The 23669-nt window shown below is 45.3% G+C and overlaps 1 protein-coding gene across 1 annotated transcript; it reads left to right on the top strand.

Moving 5' to 3' along the window:
- zgc:63587 (septin-2) lies at positions 1–23642 on the top strand. Its single transcript, XM_030357775.1, has 12 exons — positions 1–114; positions 4971–5026; positions 6867–6966; positions 7075–7161; positions 10230–10353; positions 11235–11369; positions 11709–11826; positions 20409–20510; positions 20790–20935; positions 21492–21575; positions 21668–21725; positions 22312–23642. Exons 2-12 carry the CDS (start codon positions 5000–5002, stop codon positions 22375–22377), a joined length of 1047 nt encoding a protein of 348 aa, XP_030213635.1. The 5' UTR covers positions 1–114; positions 4971–4999; the 3' UTR covers positions 22378–23642.
- The last annotated feature ends 27 nt before the right edge of the window (positions 23643–23669 follow it).

Below are 23669 nucleotides of genomic sequence, written 5' to 3'. Positions count from 1 at the left end.
GGGCACTAGGGCGGAATTGGAATAACTGGAACGACTTCCGGGTATCCCTTCCTGGGCTCTGGCTGAAGTCGACAGATAAAGGCGTCTGTATACATATTTAAAAGTTACGCCCAGGTAAGACAACGAAGCGCCACATATTGTAGCGTGTTTTTTGTACGAGGCTAATGTGAAAACTATTGTTGGGGGACTTCACGTGTATACGTCATCGTGACATCGCGACAACAACTGTTGAGCACAACAGTTTGACATGTAACAAAGTTTTTCTCCGGCGCCCGTAGTTCATGTATTTCATCACGCACATCGTGAATAAAAAGTTGGAAAGTTTTGGGTATTTGATCTGTATATTCAGCTGATCAATTCGGGTGTCAATGTAAGAGTTAAAGTGTTTTAAAGTTGATGTTTGATAGAAATTCGACAGCGTCGGACAAACTGGGTGTGGTAGACAAATTGCCACCGACAGAGGGGCCTTTCTAATGTTCCGATTCCCAAACCCGCAGATTTGCACCATAAATGCAGCAATGACTTGTTCTTATGAAAATATACAAACGGCCACATTCTTACTGAAACTTTTCAACATCCGATTAATTCACCACCATTGAACTTATAGCATGCTGGTACACAATACATTTCATGTTTAGACAACCTCGCAATAACACAGGGAAACAATAATCACTTTCATTGTGTGTAATGCGTATGCCTTAGTTAAGACATGGCGGAGAGCCAGCATTGTAGAATTATCATCCATCTTGACTTGTGTTTATGGCTCAGTGAGCTCATTAACTTCCTTGGAAGTGGTGCTTGTTCAGATGCAATGGCAAATAGTAACTGTGATAAATTTGGCAGGAAATGCCTAGACCCGATTCTCTTGCCTTCTAAACCACAGTGTTTGTAACCCTTAATTGACCCCTGCACTTCCTCTGGTCTAGATCATCCCACACAGCAGAGAGGGAAGACATGTGTCTATCTATGAAGAAAAGTAAACATTAATTACAATTTGAGATCCCCCCTGGGCTAATACTTACATAATACTATATACATTTATAGTTCATCATTGACACCTACACTACCAGGCATGTAAATGGCAGTCTAAAGTCTAATCCTTCATCAGAGTTAATAATAACACCTGTATTGCAACACTGACAATATATTCAAATATTTATAGCTAGACAACATGCAAAAATAAATTATCACAAGGATCACCGATCATTGAGGATTTGACCTTAAGTCAATATCTTCTGGATTGATCGCATTGATCTATATTTTACAGCGCTCCTCTGGTTTTACATAGGGCTAGTTGGCCCCAGTGGCTTGTTGGACACTTAACATTTCACATTGAACTCGAGAGTAGAGAAGAGAGAGAACTTTCTCGCCTCAAAATCCTTGTCCTTTTGTTTTTATTTATGCCAGGAAGCTTTCTTCCTCTTATTCTACTCCCTGAACAATGGCTTCCTCCAGTTTAGGCCAGATTACCTCAGCCTCTGAATAGTTGCTGCTGAAACATCACAACTTGTGGTAGGAGCATCCAGCTAAGGTTATATTACAGGAGGAAGTTAATTGCAACCTTCACCGAACTCTGTGTGTCTCAATGTAACTTGACTATGCAGTCACCTTTTTTTTTGTGCGTGTCTGATCTTGTTCAGCCGGAAATGTGCCAAATTCTTCATTAATTTCTCTTTTTTTTCTTGACTGAGCATATTTTTAATGACCTATTTCTATCTTTTTCTATCTGTGCATTGAAAAGGTTCAACATACTATAACGAGGACAAAAGCAAATGTCATCAATGACCTATTTATAATGTCAACGATTCCTGGGACATTATACAAGTATATTAAACATCCTGAAATATTGAATGTTGATGTTTTCTAAAGAAAACAGTAAAAACCCAACTGAAAACCTGTTTTGAAATAATGTGTTCTTGGTTATATATTCCTATTTCATAGTTATGTACACTGCATTATGCCTTAATGAATCCGCCCTCAACATAGAATAATGACTTAATTATTAGTATATTTTAATTAATTATATATACTTAATAATGACTAATGCTTTTCCTACAAGCTTCCTTGACAACCCACTTAAGGCGTATGTAGAAAGAGAGTTGTGCCCGTAGAACTACAGAAAATCTATAGCAATAACATCGATAGCAATTTGACAATAAGTGAAATATGGTCCCTAAGCGCTAAATCAGCCATCTATCACTGCTCTATCACTTCTGGAAAGTCAATCTAGGAGTATTGTAGTAGAGTATTATCATTGTCTATTAGGCTTCTATCATTATATGCATCACTTTTTTAAATGTATACCTGTAGGTTAGGGCCATAAACATCTTACGACTTGTTAAGAAGGTAGGTACTATTTGTCGAGTGAAAAGCCTATTTCTTATTGGCTGTTTGACTCTCATGTGTTGTTTTTGTGACTTCCCGTCCTGTCCCCATCATCATAAAAGCCTCATCCTGCGCTTTAAACCCTGTGTGTTATTAGCAGGCCTGCTGGTTTCCTTGCGGCTTGAAAGGCCCACTCATTCCGCCTATTGTGACATTTGTTTTCTCTCGGTTACAGGCCTTGCATTATAAAGTAGCAACAAACCAAGGCTTTCCCACTGGTGTAGTGCCATTACTATGCCGACCTCCATATCTGACCTATGGCCTGAACAGTACTGTATTGTATGAAAGTCAGGCCTCCTGTTATCCTCCCGTTTATATTAGTACATGTAAGGCTTCTGCCTCAAGTCCATCATATCCCACTACTGTGTGTCAGAGGTTGGGTTAGATATTTATTTCCGGCCGGAAATGCCCGGCAAATAAACGTTGTCATCGGACAAATGACTGAAAAAAAATTATTCTCAATGCAGTAGAATAGGACGGAGCTAAACATGCTCTTTTAATTATGCGGACCCGAAAGTAGCTATGTAATTGATTTAAAAATGATTTTAATAATGTTTTAACAAGTCATTAAAGAATAAATGTAAAAACTAATTAAAAAGTTGTTATAAGATGGCAGCCATTTTCAATAATTGTATAGATATGATGGAAATGATGAGTGGGTTTCACTGGCAGAGGGCTATTCACTAATTGTCTAATGTATTTATTTTACAATTGCCACCATTTTTGGCCTGCCTCCACTTTTCCTGTCCCAAAACGTCCCGGCAATAACTGGCCAACGTAACCTCTAGACCGCCTGTATCCTTGTTCTGCGGTGTACTGCGGGGCGACCCTTTGTCCTTCCTCTACAGGTATCTGACCAGCAGCAGGGGGGGGGGGGGGGGGGTGGAGGGTCCCGGTGCTCAGATCTGTTGCCAAAAATCAGCCCTTACAACTGGTTGTTCTGTGTGCTTCACTGTATCGACGTGGTGTGAGAAGTGACTCTTTCATTCTCCCGAGACGAGCAAGAGCTCCTTGGCATACACGGGCTAGGGTGTGTGTGTGTGTGTGGACCCTTGACACGGCCCGCTAGGAGGCTGACTGGCAGCACCAGTCCTGCTGTGCCTGCAGGGCTTCAGTCCAGCTCATAAATCACTGGTGGCCTCGCCGGCCAAGAAAATAGCTTTAGAAAGTGGCATTTGCCGCCTTTTGGACCGAAATATTTAATCTCCTCCCCAGGTCTGGCGAGTCTGGTTGTGTGAGTGTGAGTGTGTAACCGGTGTTTGGAGGTACTTTCCAGTGCGCCGTTGTTCCCATGTGTCGGTCTGGTGCTTTTATGCTTGTAATTTAGAAACCAGGCAGATTAAGTGGTCATTGTTGTTTGGGAGGGTATTTGCATTATGCCTCCTGCTTGGGTGTCCTGTAGTGTTGTCTTTTGTTATTAACACGGTGATAATGGAAAAGTTTAATTAATTTGCCTTAGGACTCATTGCTGGTTCCCACAGAGCCAGTCCAGAAAAATCACTGGTGTTTCGGTGGGGGGGTGTTTTTCATATTTTTACCATACTTTATCTCTGTCCAACACTCTATCCCTTAAAAAATAACATTAGGATATCACGTTGTGCCGCTGACAGTTTGTTATTTCAATTACAATCAACGGCAATGTCAAACGCTTCCATCACCTGTCAACAAGGCAGGAGGACCGAGTGCTTTGCCTCCAAACCCTGTGGGATAACCTTTGCACGCCGGCGGCCTCAACACACTAATGTACCTCCGTCCACCCTGGCCGTGCCAGACTCTTGTTTTCATTAATTCCTCACGGTCGCTGGTGAGACACGCGCGCTCACCCCTTGATCGGCCGAGCCCCCATGCATAGGAAGGTCCTCAGGAACCAGTAGGGTAAATATCATTGTTCCTCCACCGGGCTCAGCACAACCCACCCTGACCGAGTCAGAGCTCCCTGCCAGCTCCCCATGTCCATATAACCGAGACCCTGTTCCATGGAAGTTGGGCTTAGATGAGTCATGACAAAGCGTTGGGTGGTTGCTTGACGTCCGCCCTAGTGCCACAGGAGTGATGGTTGGATCCGGTTCACTCTGTTGTTTAAGGGAAAGTATCGTGCAAACGCGAGAACATTTCTTATGGGTGATGAGCGTGAATCCCGATCTGACTTTGTCCTGCTTCATACCCTGAGCTGTCAGGAGAAGGTGTATTTGAGATGGAATGCAGTCATCCAGATACAGTTTCACCAATACACCCTCTGCACACTGCTTGGTCTCCATGTCTTAGGCATATCTTATTTATACAAGACCCCATTTAGGTTGTGAGATCATTTAGTAAGCCTACTTTATAACCCTGTAATCTTGTCACTGTTGTGTACATAAAATCTGGTATGTTGTGCTACTCCTCAACGTTTATGGTTTTAGTTCATGTGGTCGACACTGGCAAAATGAAGGTTGTTATCGTTTTTGGTAAACAAATCTCGTAAGAATTTTGGCTGTGTCAAGTGAATAGTTTGAATTACAGGTGCATATGATCATATTAAACACACCTCACATTTTGGTTAAATACATGATTTAAATTAATGTTAATGTGTGTTGTGTTGGCAGATTTGTCCAAGGAGCAGAAAATCCCAGCCATGTCTCAGTCTGGAGAGAAAGGGAAGGTAAGCAAGAGTCGGCTATCTGCTTATGTTATTTTGTGTGTGTGTGTGTGTGTGTGTGTGTGTGTGTGTGTGTGTGTGTGTGTGTGTGTGTGTGTGTGTGTGTGTGTGTGTGTGTGTGTGTGTGTGTGTGTGTGTGTGTGTGTGTGTGTGTGTGTGTAAGCTACAAAGATATAGAATATAGTGTCCAAGCAATGAGATTTATGATAATGAGGATGATTAGGACGAGGTAAGTCTCACGTGTCCCGACACACCGACCCCGACACACCGACCCCTCATAGTGTCAACTAGGGATTTAATTAGTCACTGGGCTCTTGGCCGTCAAAGAACCAAGGTTTGGGGTGGTCAAGTACCGGTAGTCACATTTATATCTTGGGTGCTTCCATTGTTGTTATAGTCCCCAGGTTTCATTGTTGTTGAGACTAAAATAGGTTTGTTCGCCATGTTTACTGGCTGGTGGAGTAGGCGGAGTTCCCCCAACGTTAGTCAAGTTTTACAATTATATTAATGACAGCCCGCCAGGAACACCCCGACATCAGAACTGAAAGTGATTTTCAAAGCGGCATAGAGCTGATAACCACACAACTCAATAGCAGCCTGTATAGTATGTACGTTTTTATTTTTTTTCATTTGCAAAGATTTTTGATATTAGGCCTAAAAAAAAAAAAAAGTTTGGTTCCTGTTGGTTGTCACTTGAGGTCATGGGTAGGTAGGGAATTTATTTTATTTTTTTATTTTATTTTTTCCAGCGGCAGCGAATGATAAGTAGGTTGTTTTCATTTAGAAACGAGAGAATGCGCTCATCCTTGTACAGAATGAAGAGGTGCCGTACAAAAACATAATTATAGTTTGCATCAAAAAAAAAAAAAGTTTTTTTTTTTTTTTTTTTTAAAGCTCATAAAATAATTTGGGTCGCACACAAATGGACAGGGTCGGTCGGAAACCGGAACCAAACAAAAATTTTTTTTAGGCCTTAGCTAGATTAGGGCACTCCAAATATCAGCGGCAGACTTAAGACGCTATCATTTCTACACAATCTGCAAATTACAAATCACCCTTCGCTAAACAGCAGCCTAACTAGAACGTGATTAAACGGCTTGCTTCTCATGTTTCAAATGTCCCCAATGGATAAATCATTAAGATTGCACTTTCGAAGTGTTTGTTTTAAACTTGTTGAGCTTATGCCATTCCTTAAATGTGAAAAGATTTATGACCTGTCGAATTATAGTCAGGATTGATGCCTTTAGTCAACTAATGAAATTGAGTTGTGGACAGCCTGATTTTGTTGTTTAGTGTTATTGGTGGCCACTGAAAGTTCATGATCATTTACCATCAACTTCATTCAGTTTTTTTATTTTGCTCCCTCTCTTTGAAGCTCTCCTGATCGCTCCTTCAAATCTGTCACATTTATCATGTGCACACATATACAAACTCAAAAATATTTGGGAGGAATTTGGTGGAGCATAAATATTGAAGTTGTAATGGAACCTACCCTAAATATTTATGTGATTTTAGGATTATTTTTTAACTATTGTCTGAACTTTCTTGGTCATTTCTGGCCCTTTTTCGATTTTTTACAGTATATTGATATAATATTATGGATGATGTTATGCAAATTAAATATTGTATGGATTTTAATAGGTTGCACAGTACAAATAGAATAAAGCCAGTACTTTTGTATCCATCAAATCCACAGTACATTTTTTCTATAGCATTATTGTTTGGGGTTCAAAGAGACCGTGTGATATTGGTGTTGTCATGTATTTCAGTGATAAGTCCTTAATAATTGTTATCAAGCCAAACCACTCTGTGTTCCTAAAGGCTGTTTTATATTGTTTTCCAGTTTCCGGAGACCGCAGGTTATGTGGGCTTTGCCAACCTCCCGAATCAAGTCCACCGCAAGTCGGTCAAGAAAGGCTTTGAATTCACTCTCATGGTTGTGGGTAGGAGACGACCCCCTTGCTTCACAGTAGAACATTTATCAGACATTTAGTTTGAGCTATGCTATACCGGTAGACCCATATATCTGAATCCAATTCTTCTCCTTTCAGGGGAGTCCGGCTTGGGGAAATCCACCTTGATAAACAGCCTTTTTCTCACTGACCTCTACCCTGAGCGCTACATCCCTGGAGCGGCAGGTAAATCACCCACTAACACACACACATGCACACTGACATTCACTTTTTGTAATCTAATTTCAATTTAAACTAAATATTATAATATTTTCTTGTAATATATACAGTAGTATAAGTACAGTAGGTTTGTATGTATCTAAGTTCTAGCTTGATATTGGATTCAACAACAAATGTTCAGAACATGTTGATCTTTTTTTGTGTACGATGACAGGGAAATTTTGCAACAGCCCATTTTTTTAACATAACAAATACGCAACAACAGGCAGGTACTTTTGTTTTGCTTCAAAACAAATGCCCCCACCATCAGGCAGTCTAAATAGCTTTTCTGACCAGGGGCAGCGAAGGGATGGGCCATGTAGTCTACTCTGGGAAGTATGATGCTTTGTCAAAGCTCCCTTTTACACAAACACACACACTGACATACTCACACACTGTAATAATAGAAAAATGTCTGTTTAAGTCTCCAGCAGAGCTGTGCACGGGCAGGAATGCGGGGAATGCCAGTTGTATTAGTTTGAAAGAACAAACGACCCTCCTGTCCTTATGTCACGACTTAAATTCTAGTTTGATCTGCCCCCCCCCCCGCATTTTCTTTAATGGATTACAACCACGTTAATCCCCTTTTACATGTTAAACATGTTATCCCCTCATGTGTGTTTCCATCTACTGGCTCTTGTAGCTCACACCAAGGTTACCGGTAGGGATGGCGAAAATGTAAAATATTCTTAACCGACCACCGAGCCTCATTATACCGGTTAACCGATCAGATTAGAATGTACTATTTGAAATAACAGCCATTTCGAGCCACGGCAGCCGCCTGCTATTTCGTATCTCTGCTGTATCTCTGAGGCATGCTTACTGCAAGTTGACCGTGTGTGGAGAGCGGGCTCGATAGCCAACAATTTTCTGAGATGGCGCGGACCTGGTTGAGACCCTGCGCGGGATTCACCAGGGGCCAATCGGAAGAGGGCACAGTAGGAGCTCATTTGAAACATTGCCGGGGCTCATTTAAGAAAATTACAGCTCCGAAGAGACGCCGCTTGTTTAGTTTGGAGGTGACGGTTGTACTAGAGCTGTCAAGCGATTAAAATATTTAATTGTGATTAATCGCATTAATGTCATAGTTAACTCGCGATTAATCGCAAATTCTTTTTCTATGCTAAATATCCCTTGATTTTTTTGTCCCATAATTCTTCTCATTTTAATTATCTTATCAACATGAACAAGATTTTTTATTGATAACAACATTGGCATATACTGATCAAAACAGGACGATACAAAAAAAGAGCCTATAGTGCAATTAAACGACTGCTTTGAACAAATGTCATTTGAACATAGCAGTCAGGCTACTGCTTCTATGTTTTGAGCCAAAGAAAAAAAAAATATATATATATTATTATTTTTTTAAAATAAAACAATTGCGTTAATCGCGCGATACTTTTTTTAACGCCGTTAAAATTGGTTTGCGTTAACGCCGTTAATAACGCGTTTAACTGACAGCTCAATAACAAGATGATTTATCATTACCTTATCTGTTACCATAGAATATCCTGAAATGTAGTAATAAGTCGTTTAGTCTACTGTCCATAATAATTTAGAGATCATATTCTCCGCCGCTCGCATGCGGGAATAATTAAGACTTGAGGAGAAACTAAACAGTAGGCTAGAGACGTGGTGTCCGTCCAACTTCCAATAAGTCACCTCATCTGATCATCTTTTTGTGTGAAGTGAAACCAACACACAGTCCACAGTCCACACTGACCCCAACATTTTTTTTAACCGATAAGCAACAAGATTGATCGGTTAATGTTGATGCAGTCAAACAGTCATCAGTTAACATCCCTAGTTACCGGCAACGCATGTTTCACAGAGCTTACAGTGTAGCTGCCATGACACAGGATACGGGAAGTTACATTTACATTTACATTTAGGGCATTTAGCACACGCTTTTATCCAAAGCGACTTACATAAGTACATTTGTCGTAAGAAGTGCAACAATATATCGCTGTCGGTACAGTAAGGATGTTCATAGAACCAAGTGCAAGTACAACAATTGCTAGGCTAACCAATTCCCCGTGTTAGAGCAATGATAACAGCTACTGCAGTTGCTAACACAGTTAAGTACTATAATACAACACAATACAATACAATACAATACAACACAATACAATACAATGTACAATGGTGGCCAGAAGGGGGAGGGTGGCTATGCAGAGTCGAGGTGGACTCTGAACAGGTGAGTCTTGAGCCTTTTTCGGAAGATAGTGAGCGACTGCGGTCCTGAGAACGGCAGGGAGCTCGTTCCACCACTGAGCCATCTTTCCCTGGAATTAGGAGGAGCTCGGTTTTGTTGAGGTTAAGCCTCAGGTGATGGGCAGTTGTCCAGTTGCTTACGTCCGCCAGACATTCCGATATGCGTGTTGGAATCAGGGCATTATCAGATATGGGGAAAGAGAGAAAAAGCTGAGTGTCGTCAGCATAGCATTGATAGGAATAGCCGTGCGATGTAATTACAGAGCCCAGAGATCTGGTATAGAGGGAGAACAGAAGAGGCCCCAGTACAGAGCCTTGAGGGACACCAGTTTCAAGCGTGCAAGGTTTGGACAAGGAGCCATTCCATGTTAATTGATAGGTGCGGTTCGTCAGGTAGGATGTAAACCAGGAAAGAGCAGATTCAGCAATGCCAAGTTCAGCAAGAGTGGCAAGGAGGATCTGGTGGTTCACCGTGTCAAATGCTGCAGACAGGTCGAGGAGAATGAGAACCGATGAGAGGGACGAGGCTCTGGCAGCACGGAGGGACTCAGTCACCGCGAGGAGAGCCGTCTCAGTGGAATGTGCCTTCTTGAAGCCTGACTGGTGAGGGTCAAGCAGGTTGTTGGATGAGAGATAGGAGGACAGTTGGTTAGCAATGGCACGTTCCAGTGTTTTAGAGAGGAATGAAAGAAGAGATACCGGTCTGTCCCGGAGCGCTTCAACGCGTTTGCTGTTTATCAACCCTGTCCTCCGTCTCTCTCTCCCTCCCCACCACACCCACGTCTCTTCCTCCTCCCCTTCCCGCTCTCCCTCCGCAGAGAAGATAGAGCGGACGGTTCAGATCGAGGCGTCGACGGTGGAGATTGAGGAGAGAGGAGTGAAGCTCCGCCTCACCGTGGTGGACACGCCCGGATACGGGGACGCCATTAACAGCCAGGACTGGTGGGTGTCTGGGTGTGGGTGGACGTGTGATTGGTGGAGATAGTGCAGTCAAAGTGTCTTGGTTGTATCCCTCCCTCCCATCCTCTACTACTCCCTCTCTCAAGTACCTTTTTGGACAGCTTTTCCCTATTCCTCCTCCCACGGATTTCTGTTAAAGTGTTCGTTTCCATGCCTGTACACACTGTGATATCTGTATGTGTGTGTGAGTGTTAATTTTGTGTGTTTGGTGATGTTTGTATGTGTGGCATCTGGAGCCGAAACCTCCCTCCCCATTCTCTCGTTGTTCGCGTTCCTGGGTCTATTTCCTGTTGATTGTCCCGCCACGACTCTTTTTGTACCTCTGGGTTCCGAGGCAGCCCCCGCCGCTGTCAGGGGAGCGTTTCTAAAAAACCCTCCCTCAGCGTAGTTTCCTTCAGCTTTTGTCATGTTTGTGACAAGACTTGTAGCAACCTTAGACGACGCACAGAGGCTGGTGAGTTTGTGGTATGGAAAAATATAACGATTACTATTACGGCTTGTGCCACATTTAATGCTTACTCTACAGCTGAAGTTAACAACAATTCATTCATTCAGCTGTTTATTTTTTGTTGGTTTAATGAAATTGTGCTGGTTGAGGCAAAAGGAGGCGCTGGGCACCAAGCCAGGGACTTTGACCTTGTTGGGTAGCTCCAAAGGAAGTCATTAATGTGCATTGTCCAAAATGTGCTGCAGATAAGCTGGATATCCCACAATACCCCTTATCCTCTCTCGGCCTGCTTGAGGAATTTCCTCAAATCACTCAGTGTCAAATAAAACGCAAACATAGAAAAATGTGAATGGCGTGGCGGTTGAAGAGGTGTCCTAGCCGCCTGCCTCTCTGTGTCGTCTCCTCCCGGCCACAGCTTCAAGACCATCATCCAGTACATCGACAACCAGTTTGAGCGCTACCTTCACGACGAGAGCGGGCTGAACCGGAGACACATCGTGGACAACAGGGTCCACTGCTGCTTCTACTTCATCTCTCCCTTCGGACACGGGTGAGCCACACGCCAACGTGTGCATACGAATACAGACACACACACGTAAAAGCACACGCATATCGCCACACGTTTGTACACTTGCATACACATACACATTACCAACACACACGTACACCGGCACCCACACACAGATGTATGCAGGCACACATTCACACGAGCGCACACGCACAAACGCACACACAAACATAATGAGCCACACACAAGCACAGACTTTTCCCAGGCAATCGTCACCTGTCGAAACTTCCGCTGTTATTATGACCTTCTCCTTCCCGTCTGTTTATTACCTACTCACGCTTGTTGGTGTTCGTCCTCTTCCCAACGTCTACATGCTGTCAGCCTGAAGCCTCTGGATGTGGAGTTCATGAAGGCCATACACAGCAAGGTCAACATCGTCCCCGTCATCGCCAAGGCGGACACACTCACACTGAAAGAGAGGGATCGTCTGAAGAGGAGGGTGAGTGGGACACACATGCACACAGGCACGCATCCACAGACAGACTCACATTCTCTCCCGTACACACATTTGCAACAAACACAAACAAACCGGCGCTATAAAGGTGAATTTATCAAGTGGTTGAGGCCAATCAGGGTGGTAAGCCCGATTTTCTGCAGGTAGCGAGGTCAGAAGTCATTAATGTGTTTGCTTGTTTCCCGGCTCTGGTCATATGGTTTAGCCATCTGCATTTCAACAGGAGAATAATAAACCAGGAGCCACTGGCCAGCTGCCCTGAATAACGGCTCCAGTTCAGGTGCACATCCGCGTGTTTGTGTTAGAATGGGACACGTGTTCTGCCTGATGTGCAAGATAAGGGGTGTGAAGACAAAGACAAAACCCCACACAACTTTTTTTTTATCGTATTGATGGTCCAGCCAAATGGGTCAGAGGGTCGGGGTGGGAGCATCCAACGGAGGAAAAGGTGGGATGATGAGCGGAGGTTTACATCAGAAAAGAAGACGCCTCCGCCGGTCGCCCTCTGTGCGACATACATCCTGTTGGAACACCGTGTCTTCCTGCATACATGCTCCTCAGCTCCCTGCTGGCGCATGCTTGCATGGAGGTCAGCACGTAAACACACACACCCACACACGTCCACAGGCTCACACAACACGGGAGGGATATAGCCGGCTGAAACGCTCTGACATAAGGGAAAGACTAAGGCGTTGCTGGATCGGCCTTAACGCCGACCCTACAGCCTTCGCCACCGTCCATTATGTGGAACAATGGTTCCAGTCATATCAGTGTGGTTCCTGCATCTATTCTGTTTCTATGGAGCTTCAATCTGGAATGATACCATGGCTGACTGTTACAACCTGACTCATGCTCGGAAAGACAACAAATTGGAGTCATACCAATGGACCGTTTTAAAAGTATATTTAACTTGACTGAATTACCGCCCAACCAGTTACTCTTCAGTGGGCAGGTCAATGAATCAGTGGAGTGGGGCAGCTTGGAGGCTCAACACTGTAGTGTAGTTGGTAACCACATGGGCAATAAGCCTTGAAGCGACTCGGGTTCGAATTCCTGTCCGTCTTCACCATTCCTCCATGAAGGCATAAAAAGCCTGGGAAAAGAAAATGCATCTGTGTAGTAAGGAGTGTCTAGAATTGAGTGATGAATGAAATACCGTATCCAACTAAATGTAAAGCGCATGGCAGGTGGTGAGCCATGCTATCAAGCGTGGCGATGTTCCCATCTAGCTAACGATTGTACTCAATCAAGCATTTACAACAGAAAGAAGGGAAAAGGGGTGTGGTCACCACGCCCCCACAACTGAAAGTAATTGGCAGTTATAAACAACTAATTAAATAAACCAATACAATCTGATGGACGGTATATGGAGGACTTAATGGCTTAAGTCCCTCCAGCCAGTCTCTCCTACAGCATTCTTGGTTCCTAAGGAGAAGGAGGAGTGGACCATAGGTAACATATACTAAGGCCAGCTCGGAGGGCTCCTGCTGGCCTCTCATTCAGGACCCGGAGACGGTTGTCCGGCTGGCCGGAGCTTAACCCAGCTCAGCTTTGTTCACCGGGTTCCTCTGTGGGAGAATGGTTACTTTCCTGCTGTCCGCCTGTGGAAGAACAAAATGGCTGATATGGTGACCTTATGGGAAAAAGTAGAGAGCCATTGGCCCCTCAGGGGCGCGGACACATACAACCTGTACGCACAAACACTTGTCCTGCAGCCAAGTCGTGCTTTTGAGGACCCGCACTTGAAACGGCTCGTACCACAAACGACCCAAGTAGTTCTGCCAAAGTACAATAGTGGTTTCAGCATCAAACATGAACGTCTCCATTGTTTTGCCCTTAAGGGATTTATTAATTGAGAAAATGCCCCGGTATTGTGTGGTGGCCTTCCTAGAAGCTGCCCGCTAGTTCCCGCGGTCCCTCTTAGATGAACACAACCCACTGTTTCCTGCCACCAGTCCCTTCGGCCCACACTGTATTCAGCAATTGATCTGGGGGGGGGGGGGAGAGGGACACCTCAACACTCTGCTAGGATGAGCCAGGAATCCAACCAGGAACCTTCCAGTTAAAGTCAACCGGCTCAACCTCCGGAGCCAAGCCGACTTTGTGACCTCCTGCATGCGAGTACGCGCACTTTCTTCAATCTGAAATGATTGAATTGCCATTGTCCCTTGAGTGACTCTCCCAAGTGGAGGAACAATCGCCTGCTGCTCGATCGGATCAGATTGGGTGTAGTGGTGCTTGGGACCTCCACCAGGTTCTAAGGTGTAGCGGTGCTCGCTGGAGGTCAGCGCGCCGGCATCCAACAACCTGTCGGACCCCCCCCCCCCCCCGCCAAAGCATGATGGATCACCCTGGCGTTGTTCCCCTGATATTTATTAGTGTATTTGTTTCTTGTCCAGGACCACTTTCTCACCGCTTGCGAGCCGTTTGTCCCTCGGTTAAGGCCCCTTTTCTTCCCCCCCCCCCCCCCCGCCTCCATGCATGCTCAAGCCGAGCTCCTTCTCGCATTATTAGGGGGAAACAGCTTGTAGAGAACAATGCAGACTTCCTGCAATCTGTCAAGAGGGCTCGAGACCCTTTCACCGAGAAGACGTGGTGGTGCGCTCGCTCAGCGTCACACGGACGCAACAAAGCCAGCGAACCGGCCCTCGCTCGCTCATAGCGTCACATGGACGCAACAAAGCCAGCGAACCGGCCCTCGCTTGCCCGCAGTCCATAGCCACCCTGGGTTCTACCGCCAGCTCTCCCCTCTGGTTCACTTGTCTAAAACCTCCACCCCCCCATCCTAGCAGTCTCCCCTTGGCTTTCTGCTTTCCTGGTATGGCCTTCCCGTTACGCAGTGCCCTCCTGGGGGCCCCTTTTGTCTGCTCAATCTTTAATGCCCTCTGAAGCCAATTTTCCTGGCTGCGGTCACAGTGGTCTGTAACTCATAAAGTTGCCTCAAGTCGGGCCTACTGGTTGATCCTCTCTATCTGCACCCATGGAGTCATATCCTGTGTAGGGCTTTAGTGGTGAGCGGTCCTACTTGAGTTTGTTTTCTGTCTGAGAGGTGGGCGCTGGGAGAATGCGCAGGGGCTTTTCAACTTCGGACCCCCTGCTGGGAAGAGTGAATGTGACTCATGCAGCAGGTGGGAGTTCTTCACAACAAGTTGGTTTCTCTTTTTTCTTCTTGCTGTATGTTTTGGTTTCATTCTTAATCACGACTGATGAAAAAATGGGTGTGGATGGCATTAGTTCGTGTCATCGTACCATGGAAAAGGAAATTACGTCCAGCCTCATGCCTTCCCTCACCCTCGAGTTAGCGGCGAAGAGAATTTCCTCATTGCCTCAAATCACGTAACAAATAATTGTGGTTTGAGTGATGGGCAGTGGGCGGAGAACCAAGCTCCTTCCCTGTTCTTGCTGCCCTGATGGGACCAGAACAACATAAACAACCACAGACAATAGGTTCTCCTCCTCCTCCTCCTCCTCCTCCTCCTCCTCCTCCTCCTCCTCCTCCTCCTCCCTCTTATCTCCTCATGACAGCCCGATCTCCCACCCACCCACCTCACTGACGCTGTATGTCACTCTGGACAGGCCTATTCATTCGTCACCCCCCCCCCATTGTCTCGCCGGGCCATCCTGTGCGCAGTGTGCTCTCTGCCGGACTCCTGCGGTGTGAACCGGTTCTCCAGGGCCCCGGCGGGACCCATTAAGGGTCCGCAAACTGCCCCCCCCCCCTCCACTGCCCAGTATTGTCATCATACTTTGTTAAACCGCAATCACATGGTTGTGGATTGTGTTTACTTTGAGAAGGGGGAATCGACGGGATGGGGTCGTCAGAAGAGCACGTAATGATTACTGCTTAGGGATTCAGAGTTGTTTTGGTTTATATTTTGATTCTTAATGTCCTCTGTGCGTATGTCTGACTTTGTGTGCTCTCAGGCTTTCCTTGGCAAGTAAAGGACTCGTCAGGAATTACAGTTGAACTCTGGTTACTCTGTGTGTGTGTGTGTGTGTGTGTGTGTGTGTGTGTGTGTGTGTGTGTGTGTGTGTGTGTGTGTGTGTGTGTGTGTGTGTGTGTGTGTGTGTGTGTGTGTGTGTGTGTGTGTGTGTGTGGGATTTTCTGTGCAGTCCCTTTCCGCTCACAGCCTCCAACACGCGGGTGTATTTACTTTCCTTCTGTCCGGCAGGCATTGTGACCTGGCATGTACCACACTTTTGCGTATTTTATAACAATAAATATACATTTCCCCTCATGTCGACACACACACACACACACACACACACACACACACACACACACACACACACACCGGCTATCTCAGGTACATGACGATAACAGTGTGAATATTCAGCGTCATATTCAGCCCACCCTGTGCAGAACCACGCGGCTCCTGTGATCACCAGAGCAAGAAGTAGGGCTCAAAATGCCAGCCCTGCACCCGGTCTACCCTCTGTGTGTAAACCCCCCCTTCATCACCAGACCCCATGAGTGGTATCAGTCTCTGGCCGAGTGCAGTGGGTGGTCTCCACTGTACTACTACCAGCCGGGCACAGGAGGAGGTGCAGGAGGACGACATTTGTTGAAACTTGCTCCTATTCTTTCCTTTCTTTCTTCCTTTATTTTTTTTAATGTGATGCCTATTTGTTACCATGGCTACATTGGTTGCCTCGGTGCGCTCCACTGGTGTTCCCTGGTCCGATGAGTCCAGACGTGTGTGTGTGTGTGTGTGTGTGTGTGTGTGTGTGTGTGTGTGTGTGTGTGTGTGTGTGTGTGTGTGTGTGTGTGTGTGTGTGTGTGTGTGTGTGTGTGTGTGTGTGTGTGTGTTAGTCAGGGGAGGGGCCAGTATAGGAAAGCTGTAGTGGACTTAAGTGACTAGGTTTAACTTTAATCTGCTAAAAATGAAAAGTACTGGCCCTGTCCTTTGTCGGTTGTACATGTCTATCGATGTGCATATCAAGACCCTTGAATCTTGTGTGTGTGTGTATTCAGTTCGGTTTGCCTTTGTCCCTGAGTGGCCTAAGGGAGTTTTAGCTGAGGGAGCGAAGAAGTCTCATTCCCCATGGTTTGAGACTATGCTGTGGATCCTCTCACTGGATCCCCAAAGCCCTGCATCACACACACACTGAAGTATTAGGCTCATGCATGTAGCCATGCACTTTTACCCTGGAGTTCCTTTGATGCCAGTCTTTTTAATTGGGTGTGTCTGTGTGTGTGTGTGTGTCTGAGGCTTGAGTGTAATACCCCTTGCCCTCCCTGGGTTCAGGTATTATTGGGACTCGCTTGCCCCTCAGGTTCACTGCAGGAAGAGGACAGGAGAGAGGGGCAGGGGGATGGAGAGAGGGGGGGGGGGGGGGGGGGGGGTGGATGGAGAGAAAGGGAGGTGGAGGGAGGACGAGGGAGAGGTGGAGAAAACGAATGTTGACCAAATGTTGACCCCTTTAGGAATGGAATAGATGACACTTAATGAAAGAGGTGGTTTATTTTCCTCCTCCGAGCATTTCTTCTCTGATGCCATCTTACTTTATTTTGTTTTTTGTAATTTTGTGTAATGACGAACTTAAAGCACCCTTGGATGTGTGCCATTCTGGTGCGTAAAGCCAAGGTTTTGACCGTAATAATGTTAATGTTTGTGTCATTCTGTGTCGATTTCATTATTTTTTTGTGCTTCTCACTCCACATTGTTGATCTCATACGTGAGCTCTGGAACATTTTTCCACTTCCAAGTATTGTTCCCCCGGTCGACCTGCTCCAGCCGTGGTTTAATTGACACAGAAACCATGCCAGGCCTGAAGAGACACAAAGGCGTTTCAGCTCTACCACACACGCACGCACACATGTTCATTCAGATTTTTTTATTCTTCTTGTTTACTCCCTGGGTTTTGTTTTTAAAGGGGGCTTTTGTCCAGTTGACGATTTGTGGTTATTTCAGTTGTGCTAATATGTTTTGGTCTATTTGTCTTCTAACAAAAGGAAAAACCACAAGAAAAATATTATTCCCTCGTGTTGCTGCAATCAGCCACTGGATTCGTGTAATGGTCGGATTGGTCCACTCTTACGTTGTGGTGAGGCACTTTTGACACGTAGACTGTCATTTTTCCAAAATCGCCCACTTCTCCCATGGCTTAACCTAGGTAATTATATCTGCACGAGCTCAGCCGTATTTAGGTCACATCTGACTCACACACTCACGGCAACAAGGTCCAGAATGGGTTTCAGCTCTAAAAATACATACACACGCTTTAAGAGACTATTGTCTGTTAAAGCGTACTGATTCACCTCAGTCATTTGAACTTGACCATAGAATAAAATGAGGAAAGGTGGTGCAGCCCTTTGTTTGTTCTTGAAGATTCGATTTATCGACATGAATTCTTACATGAAATAAGCTTATAATAAATGTGCTTTAATTGAACTAGACCTGTTTAACGTCCCTCATGGTAGGAGTTCCTCTGTCCATAATCCTTTCCAAGCAGGTTTGAGCAAGGCACTAGAGCATTACTAGTAGTGAGTAATTATTACTAGTGAGTCTGGTGACAGATTTGATGTCTGTTATCCATCACCTAAAGGATCGTTGATGATTTAGGTTCATTACTTATAGATTCCCAAAATAACTATACTGTATACAGTGCCGTGTCCTGGTTGCAATCCAACAAGATAGTCATAAAATGAAAATGGCTGCCGCTGCCAGCATCGCTCGGCCAATGAAAGCACGACGCTACATGAAGGCCGACTAGAGTCGGGCGTGGCGGCCTCATCGCTTGCACTGGATTGGCTGGCAACAACATGGATTAGGTGGAGCCAGTGATTTTCTCATCGGATCACTCTGGAGCTCATGATTATAGGCATCATGCTGCAGTAAACACATGGTACTCTGGTGAATAATTCAGGGTAAATAGCCATTTTGCAGCATTTGTGTTTGCGCAAAGAAGTGCTTGTGACATAGGGTCTTCCCTTAGCGTTTTACGGTTGGACCTCGTCTGCAAAAAACAAGTTGTTTCGGAAACAGTTGTTGTGTTTGTGTTGCTTCTTAACTTTTCAGTCTTTTAAAGCTTTTTTTCGCCAAGTAATCTGTATGAGATTTGTTGCACCATTTGGTTCACTGCTCTTGTCACAGTATTTGTTGATTGTGTCATTTTTTCCCTGCCATTGTGTCAGATATGTTTATTTTGCCATTGTCTGCAATGTTTCCCAAAATTTTCGTTTTGCTCCAGCAAAGTGATGTTTATCCAGCTATATCAAAGAGGTGTGTGTGTGTGTGTGTGTGTGTGTGTGTGTGTGTGTGTGTGTGTGTGTGTGTGTGTGTGTGTGTGTGTGTGTGTGTGTGTGTGTGTGTGTGTGTGTGTGTGTGTGAACATCAGTGTGTGAGCATCAGTGTGTGTGTGTGTGTGTGTGTGCGTGCACAATGAGTGTGCGTGCAAGATAGAGAAAGGGAGGTTGTATGTTCGGCAGGTTGAGTGTAGTTGTCACGTTCTCCGCCAGGTTGTGTGTGTGTGTGTGCCCCGCGACATCTGTTTGTTTTTAGATCTGCTACCAACAATAACACACACACACACACACACACACACACACACACACACACACACACACACACACACACACACACACACACACACACACACACACACACACACACACACACACACACACACACACACACACACACCCCTGGGAGCCCACTGAGAAAACACAGCAGCAGCCATAACAAGCGGCGGTGGAACGGTAGTCTGGTCCGTAGCACAGCCCTGCTTGAACTCTGCTCGCCTCTTGGGTCCGGCTGACTCAACCCGTCTGGCCCTTTCATATGGTACATGAAAGCCCCAGCTCCGAGGCAGGAAAACAAGCACGTCCATATTATCTTGGCTTCCTTACACACAACGGCATTGTGGGTTGAAATATGCTATCCACGGGGAGGGGGAGATAGTGTGCAAAAGTCAAATGTGGCTTTGATATTTTGGAATAATAAATACACAACATCTGTGCCTGAGCTGGCCGCACAAGAATGCTCCTTTTGTTGGACATTGTTTCTTCACCGGTTGTCACACGCACAAACAAACACCTGCCTCTACATTGTTGTCGACCGCCCCCTCTCTCTCTCCCCCCCCCCCCTCCATCCCCCTCCCTCTCATTCCATCCAAGCCCCCTGCCACAGTCTAATTAAACGTGAGGCCTTTCACCATGTGTCTCTCCCAATTACTCCAGTTAGTGGCGGCTGTTTTGTTCTGCCTCGACACAAGTCGTTATCCTTTCCCGAGGAATAGGTATCTTGAAGTGTGCTAGTTTTCCAACTTCCTCCGACCCCAAAACGATATAAAGTGAATTCAGATTCTAAGCTGTATTCCGGAATAAGTGGTGTTAGGTAATCTACATTGATACGTTTAGTCTTTAGAAGAGTAATCTTCTAAAGATTACTCGCAAAATAATTAAGGGGAACTCCTTTTATTTTGCGGTGAAATGTCGTCGGTCAAGCGGACTACAGCAACACGCTCGGTCGGGTTGGACGCACTTTGTTTACACGCGGCTGGTGGTTCTTTATTTCTGTTTATATGTCATACGATGGTGTTGACCCGGCGCTGCCTCCTTCTAGATCCTGGACGAGATCGCCGAGCACGGCATCAAGATCTACCAGCTTCCCGACGCCGACTCGGATGAAGACGAGGAGTTCAAGGAGCAGACCAGAGTGCTGAAGGTGAGGTCACTTCCTGCCCGCCGCGTACCGTCACCAACACTTCTGAAGCGTCTTCAGCATTTGTTGTTTATAAAGCGTCATCCATTATTATTCAGCAGTTTCCCCAGGGACCCATGTGAGTGATGACTACCCCTGAGTGTCTTACCCTATCTCCTACTTCCTTCCCTTGCACTTCCCGTCTGTTATAACACCATGATTCCTTGTTCTCCCTGTCTGTGTCCCCCTCCCTCCCTCCCCACCTGGGGTGTCGTCCCTTCCCGTCGGTGTCGCTCTGCCCAGGCCAGCATTCCCTTCGCCGTCATCGGCTCCAACCAGCTGATCGAGGTGAAGGGGAAGAAGATCCGCGGGCGGCTGTACCCCTGGGGCGTGGTGGAGGTGGAGAACCCCGAGCACAACGACTTCCTCAAGCTGCGCACCATGCTGGTGTGAGTGCCTCGCCCTCTCTCTCCGTTGCCCCCCAAGACACTGCCTACTCGTTGGGCTGGATTGATGGATGGATGGTTGATAGATCGGGCGGGTGTGTGGATGGGTGGATGGGTGGATGGATGGATTGGTGGGTGGGAGGATGGATGGGTGGGGGTTGGGTGGGAGGGTGTGTGGAAGTTGGTGGGGGGGGGTTAATGGAGGTCCTTAAGGTCAAATGATGGTTCCACATCGAGGCAACGCAAGGGGGTTTATGGACCACTTGCGTCCTTGTGGACCGTCCTTTCGTCCACCGCAAGGGCCTGACGTGCGGCTCCCAAAAATTGTAACCTTGCTTGGTGGCGACGCAGCACCAGGGGCTGTGATTGGTCCGCTCACTATACCCGACGCACAACCAAAACAGGTTCACGACTGAGTCAAAGCGTCTCTGTGATCATTGTGTTACATCGAAGGGGACCATAACTGAGCCATTAACGTGATGTGAATTAAGTAGAGGCTCTACTGCCCCCTAGTGTACACAAAAGTAATTGCGTCACCCTTTTTATTTTCATTCTGCAGGACTCACATGCAGGACCTGCAGGAGGTGACCCAGGACCTGCACTACGAGAACTTCCGCTCCGAGAGACTGAAGAGGAGTGGCAGGTGAGAGGGCCACCGGTTCACTGCTAGATCTGTGCAAAGGATTGTTCCCCGAATGTCATCTCAAATGTCCTCTTTGTTTGGCCCCTCTGTAGAAACGTGGAGGAGGATGTCATGGATAAGGACCAGATCCTCTTGCAGAAGGAGGCTGAGGTGTGTGTGTGTGTGTGTGTGTGTGTGTGTGTGTGTGTGTGTGTGTGTGTGTGTGTGTGTGTGTGTGTGTGTGTGTGTGTGTGTGATGACTTCATTGATTAAATCTGTTTTGGTCAAAATCTATTTCAGGGGTTCAAAATAATTGCATTCGTTTTGAATTGCTGAATGTCATGTAGATCATTATTTTCTTGTTACACCAGTTATTTTGTGGGTTAGCATTCCTGCATCCCCTCCATTCAAAAGCATGGGGGGACGGGACTGTGTGTGTTATCCAGTGTGGCGTACCTTTTACTCCTCCTTTAAATTCAGTTCAAGTAATGCATCTTCAATGTGAATTAAACTGAACAAAACCTTTAGCGTTTTATCAATAATAATTGATTTACTGGGGTTAATGGACGTTCCCACCATCTGCCACTAGATGGAGCTATTCTACCAAGAAAGCGTAATGAAATTGGAAAAGGAATTCATATATTAACCTGTGTAACTTTGGATGTTTTGGTGACCACCGAAATTGTATTTTTATCCTTCAACACATACATTTTGGTCTAGCATTGCTGAATAACAATTGTTATTTCCCGCCCTTCAGCTGAGACGCATGCACCAGATGATCGCTCACATGCAGGCCCAGATGAAGATGAAGGGAGACGAGTGAGGAGAAGAGAGGAAGGACTGGCCGCGGCCTCGGTCCCCTCCCCACCGCACACCCCCATACAAACCCACGTCTTCATGCGATGAAGACTGTTCAGTTGTAGACATACCACTGTACAAAGCCATTGATGACTTTGTTTTTAAAACTATCCATCCATCGACCAATCATGTTGCTGCGCATGGTCCTCCGTCTTGACATCATACGCCAAGACGTTTGTTATGTCAGTGTAACCATGCCAATGCTAACATGCTAACAGATGGTAATTCTATTCAAACACCGTTATTCTATTTACCAGTGTCCTGTCTGCTAAAAAGGGTTAGGAAGGGATATGAACACAAATCTTTTTATATATGTATTTTTCACATGGATATGTTGATTATTTATAGTCTCATACAAGTCATCACGGTCATTGAACAGGCATGTTTTGTAGTGCAGAGCTGATAATGGTACAAGCGATCAGATATGTTTATGTTTATGTTTAATACTCATGTACTTGCATATAAAAAGGGTCTGACTACCTATGCTTAAAGTAGCTTTAAACCCTCTCTAATATTAAAGGTGGCCTACTTGCTTTAGAAGTTGCGTGACAAACCGTTCCTAATGGATTGAGTCCCCTCTGGGTCCACTTTTATCTGGTCATACATGTGTTATGTAAGATACAAATCATGGCTCTAGTTTTGCCATGAATTCATGTAGACCTTCGGCTGTATTGTTAATCACAAGGTCATCTTTTGCCTTTATCCTCCAGAAGTTGCATATACTTGTTTTCTGTCTAACAACTCAAGTTAACTTAAATTTGATTTTGTGAGGTGGAAGAAGCTCATTTATGTTTACTTGGCAATGCTTAATTAGGGAGGGCCTTTGCTTAATGCTGTTTTCCTGGGTTTAACTATCTATTTCTATTTATCAATAAGGTACATTTTATCACCAGCATGTACTGACCAAATACAGGCCAAATAAGCCCATGTTTTTAAAACAAACGTTATATTGGAATATTACATGAATGTTGGAAAGGGCTTTTTGTATGTCTTCCAGGTCTTAAAAAAATAATTGTTATTGCAATAGAGTCCTACTGTTGTTTTTACTGTATTAGGACAGGTTACTTTGAAAAGAACTCACTAGACGACAGACAATTAATTGGACAATTTCTCTTACGATTGAGTGATCTTTTATAAATGTATGTTGACAGTATTAATCAAAAGTCGAAAAATATATTGATGTTTCCACTTTTGTATAATTTCCTGGAAATAAACCATCATTAAAAAAAAGCTAAGAGTCTTCCCAAAATGTTTATT

This window comes from Gadus morhua, chromosome 6, assembly GCF_902167405.1.
Source record: "Gadus morhua chromosome 6, gadMor3.0, whole genome shotgun sequence".
Lineage (NCBI taxonomy): Eukaryota > Metazoa > Chordata > Actinopteri > Gadiformes > Gadidae > Gadus > Gadus morhua.
Note: the sequence above shows the minus strand (reverse complement) of the source record. Positions and strands in the feature narration are given on the sequence as shown.